A 10,975-nucleotide genomic window follows, 5' to 3' on the forward strand; every position below is an offset into this window, starting at 1 on the left:
GGCGCCGCCGGCCCTTGCCCAGCGGCCGCTCGCTGCCATGTTGTGGTTTTCCGAGTTGGGTTACTTGTGATTTCTTCTTCTTTTTTGATTCCTCCGGCGACTGTTTCCTTTCTTGATTTGAAAGGAAAGAAAAAAAACTTCGCCCGCCAGGCAGACCGCGGACGGCGGAGACACCACGTGTATGCGCCGCTGGAAAAGGGGAGTTTGGAAGCAAACTTTTTCCCATCTGGCCCTGAGGCCTACACCGCTGGACTCGAAGGCGCGGGGCCATGACCCGCACGCTGGGTAGGTGGAACTCTTTACCTGCCCTGGGCTGGACTTGAACCCCAGGATCTTACCTGCCATTCTCGCTTCTCCGCCTCTCCTCGCTCAGCTCACACCGGACACCGTACAAAGCAAGCCAGGGTACCAGCCTGCGACATGGATAAGTACGACGACCTGGGTCTGGAGGCCAGTAAGTTCATTGAGGACCTGAACATGTACGAGGCCTCCAAGGATGGCCTCTTCCGAGTGGACAAGGGTGCAGGCAACAAGCCTGAGTTCGAGGAAACCCGCCGAGTGTTTGCCACCAAGATGGCCAAAATCCACCTCCAACAGCAGCAACAGCAGCTCCTGCAGGACCAGGCCCTGCCCAGGGGAGCAGTGGGCCCCGTCAATGGTGGGGCCCGCCTGGGCCTGCAGGCCCCCCGGGACGCTGGTGTAGGTAGCAGGCTGGCCCTAGATGGTGCCGCCAAACCTCCCCTCGCTGTCTCTGCAGCCACACCTGGGGCAGCCGCCTCAGTGGCCCCTGTGCAGCCCTTCTACCCACCCCCAGAGCAGAGGACCAGAGCAGCCCAGGGCGCCTATGCCTGTGGCCCGAGACCTGCCAGTCAGGAGTGTGGCTCCAGGGACAGCCAGGAGAGCACTGAGCTGCCTGCACTCCACCCACCGGGCTCCTGTGAGGATCCCTCCTGCCTTACTCACGGGGACTATTACGACAACCTTTCTTTGGCAAGCCCAAAGTGGGGCCAGCCCGCAGCGTCCTCTAACGGCAGGCCAGGTGTAGGGAGTGTGTGGTCCAGCCCCCCAGTGAGCGACCCATCACTGCCCAAACCCTCTGGGCAGGAACATCACCTGTATCAGCCACAGCTGGCCCAGAGCTCCACCAGGTCATTTGAGAGCGGCCTGGGTGATGGTGGCATTGGTGGCCGTGGTGCTGAGAAGCCAGTGGGCCATTGGTCCACCTCCTCCTCGCAGCGGGTGACCTCTGACTTCTCCCCAGGCCCAGAGAATGGGCCTCCCTTGGGGCCCGCTCAGCCCAGGGCCCCTTCTCTCTCAGCCCCTCTGACTATGAGTGGCACCGGCCAAGGAGCTCTTAGAAGGAGCCCCGGGGGAGGGAGCGTGGTGGCCAAACCCTCTGTGGACCCTCAGCCCTGGTGTCAGGATGGCCCCCAGTCTTACCTTTCTAGTTCTGTGCCATTATCCCCAGGCAGGGACAGCTTGCAGATGGGTGTGGTCTCTAGGTTAGGTCAGAAGCCCGCTTGCAAGGAGCCTGGCACGGGTCCCAAGCTCAGCCCCACCAGCCTCGTTCATCCAGGGATGCCCTCCTCATCTGAGTTAGCTTGTAAAGAGGGTCTTGCTGCCTGGTCCCCTGACGGCAGCCCAGGGCCAGTCCTCTCAGAGAGCCCCAGCCCCCCCAGGGTGAGGCTTCCCTGCCAGACCCATGCCTCTGGCCCTGAGCTTGGACCCTCGGCTGCCGAATTGAAGCTAGAAGCCCTCACCCAGCACCTGGAGCGGGAGATGGATGCCCACCCGAAGGCCGATTACTTTGGTGAGTGAAAGGCTGTTGGAGGGGCCTGGGGTGGGGTGATGGGTGGGCCCCCACCAGGGATGCTGCAGCTCAACTCGAGGGACCTGGGTGGTTTTGTTTGACATTTGTTGAGGTGGGAGGGATAGGCTTCCTCTTTTTCTGCGGCTGCTTTCTGATTCAGAAACTCGAAACCGTCCCTGGACAGAAAGCAGATCCTGCAGCTGGGGGTGCCCATGTGTGAAGGATGAAGGAGGGTGGGACTGGCCACAGTCACGCTCGAAAAAGGGAAGTGTTGTGACTTTGGATTGCAGAGGCTTCAGGTGAGCAGGTTGGCACTGAAGGAGAGAGAGCCTCTGGTTCAGGGCCCCATTCCCCTGTGCGTCCTGCCAGTAGCTGTCCAAGCACACCTGTTGGAGGTCCAGTGGCTGGAGCAGGGTTCGCGTGTGTGTGTGTGTGTGTGTGTGTGTGTGTGTGTGTGTGTGTGTACACACAGGTACTGTGTGCTGGAGCAGCGTTCCCTAGTGTGTGTGTGTGTGTGTGTGTACACAGACAGGTACTGTGGTCTCGGGACCAGCAGAATCTCCTCACCTGGGAGCTAGCTGGCTAGGAGAATACCTTCTGGAGCTCTGCCACAGACCTACTGAGTCAGAAACCCCGGGGCGAGTTCACAGATGGCAGCTGGTCCCGGTGTGGGGGTGGATCGGCTGCCTCACCCCCTTGGTATACCCGTCACCACCAGCTGACCGGAGGCAGGCTCACAGAAGCCTGCGTGGAAGATGCTCAGTGTTGGTCTTATCTAAAAGTCTAGCTTAGGTTTCCCCCCCCCCTCTTTTTAAAACCACAAACTCTGGGAGACTGCTGGCTTCAGCTCTCTTTCCCTACCCCAGGGTGTGGACGCAGCGAGAAGGTAGCTAGTCTGCGTTCATCTGCTGCGTGGTGATGCGGCTGCCTCCTAGGAGGGCTGGCTAGAGAAGCAGCCTGTTCTTAGAGGAGGCTGAGGCTTGTGAGCTTTCCTCTTGGGCCTCTGGGCCTCTGGGGTGTCAGTTTCTCCACAGGAGGGCTGAGAGCCGGGGGGACCCTTGTCCTGCGGGGGCAGCACCTCTGAATGATGGAGGAGACACACAGGAGACGGAACAGGCCCCGTAGGGGGAGGTGGCTGGCTTACTCCTCTGTCCCCAGGCACACCTCGTTTCATCGCGCTCTGAAGATCGCTGCATTGTTTTTAAAAAAAACAAATTACAGGTTTGTTTGTGGCAACCCTGTACTGAGCAACTCTATGGGTGCCACGTTTTCTTGGACTCGCTCTGGGTCTCTGTCGCATTGTGGTCATTCTCGTGCTCTTTCATGCTATTGCCCACTTACCAGACTGCCCCCAACCGCATAGCGACCAAAAGACAGCAGGGTGTCTGAGACTGATCATTTTGATGGGAGCTGACAGCCTAGCTTTCTCCATGTGAACTTCTCTTTTGGAACTTCTGACCAGTTGGCATCCTGCACTTAACCCACGCTGTCACCAAGACTCCTTTAACAGATCACAGTATCATGTGGACAGTGCTCTTACATGCACCGGGAAGCCAAACACTGCACGAGACTTGCTTTGTTGCCATATCTGCTTTATTGCCCTTTCCTTGGGGTCCCCGGGCGGCATGCCTGTCCTTTTGGTCCCTGTGACTGAAGGATTCTGTCCCAAGGTGCTTGGAGATTCAAGAGCCCATGACTTGAGCCCCGGAACAGCACCCTTGGGGTCTGAGAGGACCAGCTCTCCCACTAAGCTGGGCAGTCAGCGGTCAGTTTACTGTGGGGTTGGGGTGTTGCCTTCAATTTGCAAAGCATGTAACCCCGCCCTACCCTGAACTATCTCATCTCTATGGATTCCCCTTTGGGTGTTAATGCTTGGCTGGCAATATTGTGAGTCCTTAAACCTTTAACTGGTTTTTAGTCTCAAGCTTGTTAAGCAGAATGGTAGTTGCATCGACTCAGGGACACAGGTCTACATTGTGAATCAGAGCTGATAGGAGCTGACCCAGCCCTAGCTCACGTGTTGGCTGCAGGGAACAGGCCTGTGTGCCGGGGGCTCCTTGGGGGCATCTTTACACAGTCAGGTTCCTAGGCCCATTGGGTGGGTCCGAACTGCCAACCTTTGGGTTAGGGAACCCAAACCAACCAAACCCACTGCCATTGGGTCGATGGCCACTCAAAAGTGACCTTGTAGGACAGGGTAGAACCGCCCCTGTGGGTTTCCAAAGCTGTAACTCTTTACGGCAGTAGAAAGCTTCATCTTCCAGTGTGGTGTACGAGGCTGGAAATGAATGACATTGTTAAGCTAGTACTGGTGAGAGAAAGGAGTCCTGGTTGCACAGTGCTAAAGCACTCACCTTTCACTAAAAGGTCAGCAGTCAGAATCCACAGAAACCATATGGGGCAGTCTACCCGGCCCTATAGGGTTGCTATGCATTAGAATGGACATGACTACAATGTTGTTGGTTGTTTGTTTTTTAATTTTTAGGGAGAGAAATACATAGTGGAAGGAGATGAAGCCCCAGGGTATGGGGAGATGAAAGGTTTGCTGTTATAAATCGGGGTGGGAGCCAGGGATGGTCTCAAGGAGAAAGAACAGAGGCTTCTGAATGGAGGCTGGAGGGGGTGTGGAAAAATGTGTTCTGAGCAGGGGAGGCCGGAGCCTGCTCCAGGCCAGGCCATCGGCCCCTAGGAGCTTCAGGGCACCTAATTCCCGCCTGTGACTCACATGACCTTAGGCAGCAGGTACGATCATTGTGACCGTTTACTGAGGGGGAAGTGCAAGCGCCGGAGGTGAGTCTCAGGTCCTTCTGGGACTGGAACATGAGGCCGTCGACCCCCGCACCCCCACATCTAACTGCCAGACCCCTGCCTCCCCAACACAACGTTGAAACTGGTTGACTTTTATTTGGAAATCCAAACACTAGAGAAGTGTGTCCGGTGAAACATCGCCCTCCTTCGGGGTCTAATGAGTATGAACGATTCTGTTTCGTCACCGCATCCTGCTCCTCTCTGTACCCGCCATGTCCTGTGCACGGCACCTGGCATTTGTCCCATGGCAGCGCTCACTGGCTGGCTGATGGTCTCAGGGTAGTCTGGCGTGGCGGGCCCGTTTCACCGAACCATTCGGCACTGTGTGCCAGGAGCAGAACCAGCTGCCAGCTAGCTCCCCTGGGAGCGGATTGTTGGGCTGGAGCTGGCAGTTGTGGAGATGTTGTCCAGATGTTCTGCACCTGCTGTGGCTGCGGGAACTTCCGTCCACGTGATTCAGGAGGGCCTGTCGCTGTCCTGGCTCCCAGCAGCCAGCGCTGGCCCAGCACTGCTGTGGGCCCTCGGATGAACCCCTGTGGTTCCCATTCCTCACCTGTCAAATGGGGTGCTAGGCCAGCCCAGGGGCTCCCCACCATCTCTTGTGTCCTGTACCTTATACCCAGGATCCCTTGAGAGAATTTGTTTCCCCGACACAGTTGTTTAGATTGTTGTTAGCGTCACTGAATTGAGTTCTGACCCATCTTTGAGACCCCAGGTGACCGAGTAGAACGGCCCCCTTGGACGCTCCTGGCTGCCACCATTCCTGGAGCAAGTCACTTGGTCTTTTGGGTGGGTTTTAACCGCCAACCTTCCGGTCTGGGACTGAGCACTTAACCTTTGCACCATCCGGGCTTCTTCCCCAACACTGCGTGGTTCAAAGTCTGGGCCCTCTTGGTCATTAACGTGTGCTAGCTGTTGCTGTTTCATGGGCTTGAAAACACCTGCTGGTGAACATCTTCTATAGAAAAAGTGTGCTCCTGCTTGCAGTGTGTCAGTTGTTTGGACAAAGCGAAATATATTTAAAGGTGCCTGGACCCTACTATAGAGGGCAGGATGGCCTTGTGCCGTCCGAGTTTAATTCCAGTCCCAAATGAAGCCTGTGTTTTGGTTGATTACTCTGGGCCTCCTTACTCCACCAAGCAGAAGTGGCCTTTGGGGTATTTGATGTGGCCCGAAGAGCTTGTGAAGCCCAGGTTCCCTCTTTGAGGAAGTTACGTAGAGACCTGAAGACGCCCTGGTTTGGAGTTCTGGCTCGCTTTTCACTCCCGCACTGTCTCTGAGTTAATTAAGTCCCTGCCCAGCGCCAGCCTGACTATTGATGACCCAGACCCTTCCAGAGTGAAAATTCAAGTTACCCCACCAGGCAGAGAACCGTGGCGAAACTTGGTGCTTGCTGAGGGCAAGAGGTGTGTGGACTGGGTGACTATGCAGTAAGGTCGGGCCAACTTCCAGCAGCCCGACCAGCTGTAGAAACGAGGACTGTAATGGTGACGAGTGTTTCCTCCTCGCTCGATTATACATGTCTCTGTTTTCTCATAGCACGTAGCATGCACACAGTGCCGGTGCATTTCCAGTTGTCTGTGTGTTATACGGTGTCGAGTGCAAGTGCAAGCAATGACTCTATCGTTGCCCTTATGCAGAGGGAATGGATGGCTCCAGGAGATGAGGGCAGGTGCCCAGGTGACAAGGGGTGAACTGTGTGCTGCTTAAAGTTACGCATCAACTCAACTAGGCCACGGTTCTCCGTCATTTGGCAGACATGATGCAACACTGTCTACTTTGTGATCTCATGGGAGCAGCCCGTCAGTGGAAAGGTGGTTGGTGTCTTTGGGGTGTGGCCTGTACCCAGTATATATTGATATTCTGCCAAAGCTTGCTCCCTTGATCATGCGTCTCACTGCTCATCTTGTGAGCTCTGGCCCATGGGACAAGCCAGCAGCCTGCCGTCTGACGGGTGGATTTGGGGGTCTAGCTATGCCCTGGAGATAGTGACCAGTGTACTAGAGGCCAGGAGAAGCCTCCAGAGGTGGGGTTTAATCACTCTCCACAGCAAGTCTGTTGGTAAATAGACTCTTCACTGGCTAGCTCATCTCGCCTCAGACGGGGCCTCTATTGGATGCCTTCGGCTTGGCCTGTCAGAGCGACTCTTCATCCGATTGCTGCGGCAGATAGTAGTCCTGACTCTGCTCTTCCAGATCCAGGATTCTTTGATCCACTTCCCTCCATGTTCACTCAGGACTCTGGGCTTTTGTGTCCTCTGTCCGTGGGCCCCTGGGGCCTTCCTTCCCTGCTGAGGGTGGTCTTGGATCATGGCTCAGTGCATGCTCACCAAGCACCATGAGTCAGTACTCACAGCCGCCCAGGAAAGAGCCACAGTCTGTTCCAGGTGTGTGTGTTTGTGTGTGTGTGCGCGTGCGCGTGCATGCGCGCACGCGGGGGACAAGGCTTGACTAGAGGTGGGGAAAGGCAAGAACACGTTGTTGCAGGATCTGCTTATCCCGGCACATGCATGGTGCGATCCCTCCCCACCTGCAGGGCTTTGCCCGCAGTTTCCCCGCTTCTGGTAATGAACCCAGAATCTGCGGTGGTGGTGGTGGGCCCACCTCCCTCCAGGAGCCTGAAGGCAGCTGTGACCCCTGGGTAGCTCACCTTCCCTCAGACCCTAGGCTCCCACGCTATAACCTTGGAGTCCTCTGATGGTATGAATGGTTCACACACCCGGCCGCTAATGGAAAGGTTGGTGGTTCAAGTCCCCCTAGAAGTACCGTGGAAGAATGGCCTGGTGACCTACGGGCTGAACACTGGCCATTGCAAAAGCCTGCAGAGCATGGTTGTCCTCAGGCACACGCCGCACCGTCCCGAGTTGGTGACTGTGTGGTGCTGTGTCCATAACACTGGGCTTGGCTGCTGTGGGCAGGCCAGTCACAGGGCCAGACGCAGTCCCTTGTGAAGTCATGGCCTTGGGGCCTGCCTGTCCCCCGGCATCCTCCTTCTGTGCTTACTGTGTCCTGTTGCACCAGCCTCTTCTGCTCTCTTCTGAGCCTGGGGTGTTCCTCTGGAGCCTGGGGTCCCTGCCCTGACTTTTCCCCAGCGAGTGTCCTTCTGCCCAGTTTGGGGCTACTCAGGCCCCCAGCTGCCTCCTCAGGGTGACCGGGTGTCCCGTGAGCCATAGCCCTGGCCAGTCCTGACACTGGGCTCTCACAGCATCTGCCTTTGACCCATCAGGCTTCTCTCTGGGGTCCTATGCCTGGACGGTATGTCTCTGCTCCGTTCCCCTGCGACCAGGAAAGAATTTCCAGTTTGTTCCAGCGAGTCCTGCTCTCTCTATTCATAGCCCCGCGTGTGGAGCTGATCTCTGGCACGGCCGTTCTTGCCAGAGGCCTGAAACAACCTGGTCATGTTTCTTGACAGCTGTCCACTTAGGGCTTCCACATGGGACACGAAACCATGGGAGAAGATGTGCACCGGCGAATCAGGAAGCCGGGTGCCCTGGGTCTGCGCCTAAGAGGAGAGGGCGGGCAGCCCCTCCACCCTGTGCTGAGCCGGCGGCCCCTGAGACTCTTCCCAGCCGAAAGCTCTCTGGCTGGCGTTCGGCACAAGGAGATGCCTGGATTGTAACCGACCAAGTGTCAGGGCTGGACACCAGTGGCCGAGAGTGGAGAGGGCCAGGGAGCTGAGGGTCTTAGCGCCTCCCCACTCCTTGTAGACCTTTCCTGCACTGGAGAAACAAAGCCTTTCTGAAGTTACAGTGATGGTTTCCATGGCAGGTGGCAATCCTGTGTCCTGGAGCTGTTCTGAAAAAAAACGACAACCACTTAAGGAAAACAGGAAATCACTGACCCCTTTTACACTCGTCGTGCTAAGATTTCCCGCAGAAATGTTCTGGCACGCAGGGCCCGCTGGTGATGCAGGAGGCACTGTGAGCTGCTGGCCTTGGGTCCTTGGCCACTTGGACTGTTGTTACTGAGTTAGAGGCCAAGGGGCTGGGAGGAGCGTGGCCAATTAAATCGAGACGCGCTCACTGCCGTCGAGTTGATTCTGGTCCCTAGCGGCCCCGTAGGACAGGGTAGAGCTGCCCCCTTTGGGTCTCTGAGACCGTCACTCTTCATAGGAGCAGAAAGCCTCCTCTCTCTCCGGCCAGTGGTTTCAAACTACTGACCTTGAGGTGAACGCCCAACACCTAACACTTTGCCACCCGGGACAAGAAAGGAGCAAATGATCCCACGGGTGAGCCACCGATAGAACAACGACCATCAGTCCTGAGAGGCCTCTCAAGGTGACCCTTCTCGTTGAAACGCGGTGTCTAGCATGCAGCGGGCAGCTGTGGGCACTGGTTTGTGGGGCTCAGCCTCCCTGTGTTTTGTTTTTGTTTTTGTTTTGTGGCCACATCCCAGGCCCTGCTGGGCCTCAGTCCTGCCCATCTGACCCAGAACTGGGGCCCAGGCCCGGCACTGAGAACTGGTCTTTCCCCCAGGTGTCTGTTGAAGGCATGTGTGGGCTAGTTAGGTTTGGCGGGAGATGGAGAACGGAGCTTGAGCTCGGGTTATGACTGAGCTCGTTGGGCTAGTATTTGTTGAGGATCTCACATGGATGTGTTGACGTGTGTAATTATCCCAGCAACCCATTTCACTTACCCCTGTTTTTTGCACACAGGGACTGAGTCACCTGCCTGACATGTGTGTTACGTAGCTTCCCCGAGCTCAAATCAGATCTGAGCCTGAGACCTTGACTGTCATGCTGTGCTACCTCTCAGCTCCCGCAGACACACTGTCTTGTCTGACAAAGGGGACCCTGTGGCTGTGAGTGGGTCAGGACTCAGGCCTTTGAGCCCTGAGGAAGGCAGGGTGTGGAGGGGCACAGGAGGAGCCAGGTCCCACTCTTGTAACCAGGGCCAGGCTCGGGTACCTTTTAGGTCTGGAAGCCTGTCTGATATGAGTCCCTCCTGCAGGGCAGTGACAAGTCATGGAGTCTCACGGCTCTTCTTGTGTTCTTCTGCAAAGAATGAGCCAGCACGAGCAGGCTGTGTCCTCAGGCAGCTTTGTGTGACACCCCCAAGTGCTGTGGGCAAGGAGCAGGGCATGCCAGCTGCACTGGGGGTGCTTTGGTCTGAGGGTCAGTAGTAGCCACTCCCACATGCTGTGTGCAAGAAGAGGCTTACGGCCAAAAGTTGTGCAAAGGGCCAAGGGTCCATCGGAACGGAACCCGAGCCCTGAAGCTAAACAGACCACCGGAGTGTCCGAGGCTGGCCAGCAGCCAGCCTGCCCTGCAGCCAGCCTTTCAGTCGACCCGGGATCTGTTTTCCTTCTTCACCCCGCACGGGAAGCCAGCTGGATGCACAGCCTCACCACAGCCAGGTTATTTTTAAGCTTTGCGACTTGGCTGGATCCTTTCCTCATCTGTCTTGTTCTGTGACTGCACTGGCCTGTCCCAGGCCCTGCATGTCCCAGGAGAGCCAGGGGAGCTTACTCTGTTACTGGAAGCTGGCTCCAGGCCCGTCAGGAGCCTCCACCTCCCTCCCCTGTGTGTGACTGATCGAAAGTTCTGGATGCCCGCCGTGGTGCTGCCAGTCAAGAGGGAGGGAATGAGTATCAGTGGGTCTGTCCTGCCACTCACTCCATGAGCTATAGGGACAGAATTTTGAGTGGACCTAACAGATAGGACCTGAAGGGAGTATTGTTGGCCCAACGGTCAGATTCTCATGCTCCGGTCCGATCAGATTCTCATGCTCCGGTCCCGATCGCAGCCCTTGGCTCCCTCCCGTGTCAGTGCACCTCCTGCATAGTCAGCACCGGACTGTCAGCAGAGGTCTGCGTGTTCTGCCGTCAGAGGTTAAAGCAGAACTTTCAGATGCCCGAGGACACCAGGGAGAAAGGCTGAGCAACCCGTTTCCTGAAGTCAGCCCTTGAAAGCCTTTTGGGTTGCAGCAGGCTGATCCGCAGCCCCTCCCGGGGATGGTGCAGGACCAGACAGTTTTGTTGTCTTGTGCTTGGGTTTTCAGGAGTTAGTGGTGGACTTTGCAGCAACTACCAGCAATGGTGGACAAGGCACCCTCTTGTAGCCGAGGCTGTGGTCCAGTTCACCTGGGCATCGCTCACACAAGTGTCAGGGTCACATTTTCTTGCCCAGGCCCCTACCGTCTGTAACTCAGGCTGCCTGCCTGCTCGGCCAAGGGTACAGGTTTCCTTTCATCTGTGCCCCCCCCCCTTCCCTGCCCCCCGTGTGCTCACATGTTGGCTGGGGGATCCCTCCACTGGAAGGGAGGGGATCTTGTTGCTTGCTGTTAGTGCTCACTGCTTCCTGATAAGGCAGGAAGGGAGGGCGTGTGGGGAGAGGGGGGCCTGAGGGCCGCAGGGAGAT

At 56.8% G+C, this 10,975-nt stretch overlaps 1 protein-coding gene across 1 annotated transcript in view; it reads left to right on the top strand.

Annotated features, from left to right (window-relative positions):
• Positions 1 to 49: 49 nt before the first annotated feature.
• LIMD1 (LIM domain containing 1) overlaps positions 50 to 10,975 on the top strand; it is a 60,124-nt gene continuing 49,198 nt past the window's right edge. The window contains exon 1 of the mRNA XM_045297698.1: positions 50 to 1,810. Within this exon, the coding sequence (XP_045153633.1) occupies positions 421 to 1,810 (1,390 nt within the window). The 5' untranslated portion in view covers positions 50 to 420. The remainder of the gene's footprint in view (positions 1,811 to 10,975) is intronic.

The sequence above is a fragment of the Echinops telfairi genome, unplaced genomic scaffold, assembly GCF_000313985.2.
Source record: "Echinops telfairi isolate 266 unplaced genomic scaffold, ASM31398v2 ScPeMD7_7420;HRSCAF=8458, whole genome shotgun sequence".
In the NCBI taxonomy this organism is placed as follows: domain Eukaryota; kingdom Metazoa; phylum Chordata; class Mammalia; order Afrosoricida; family Tenrecidae; genus Echinops; species Echinops telfairi.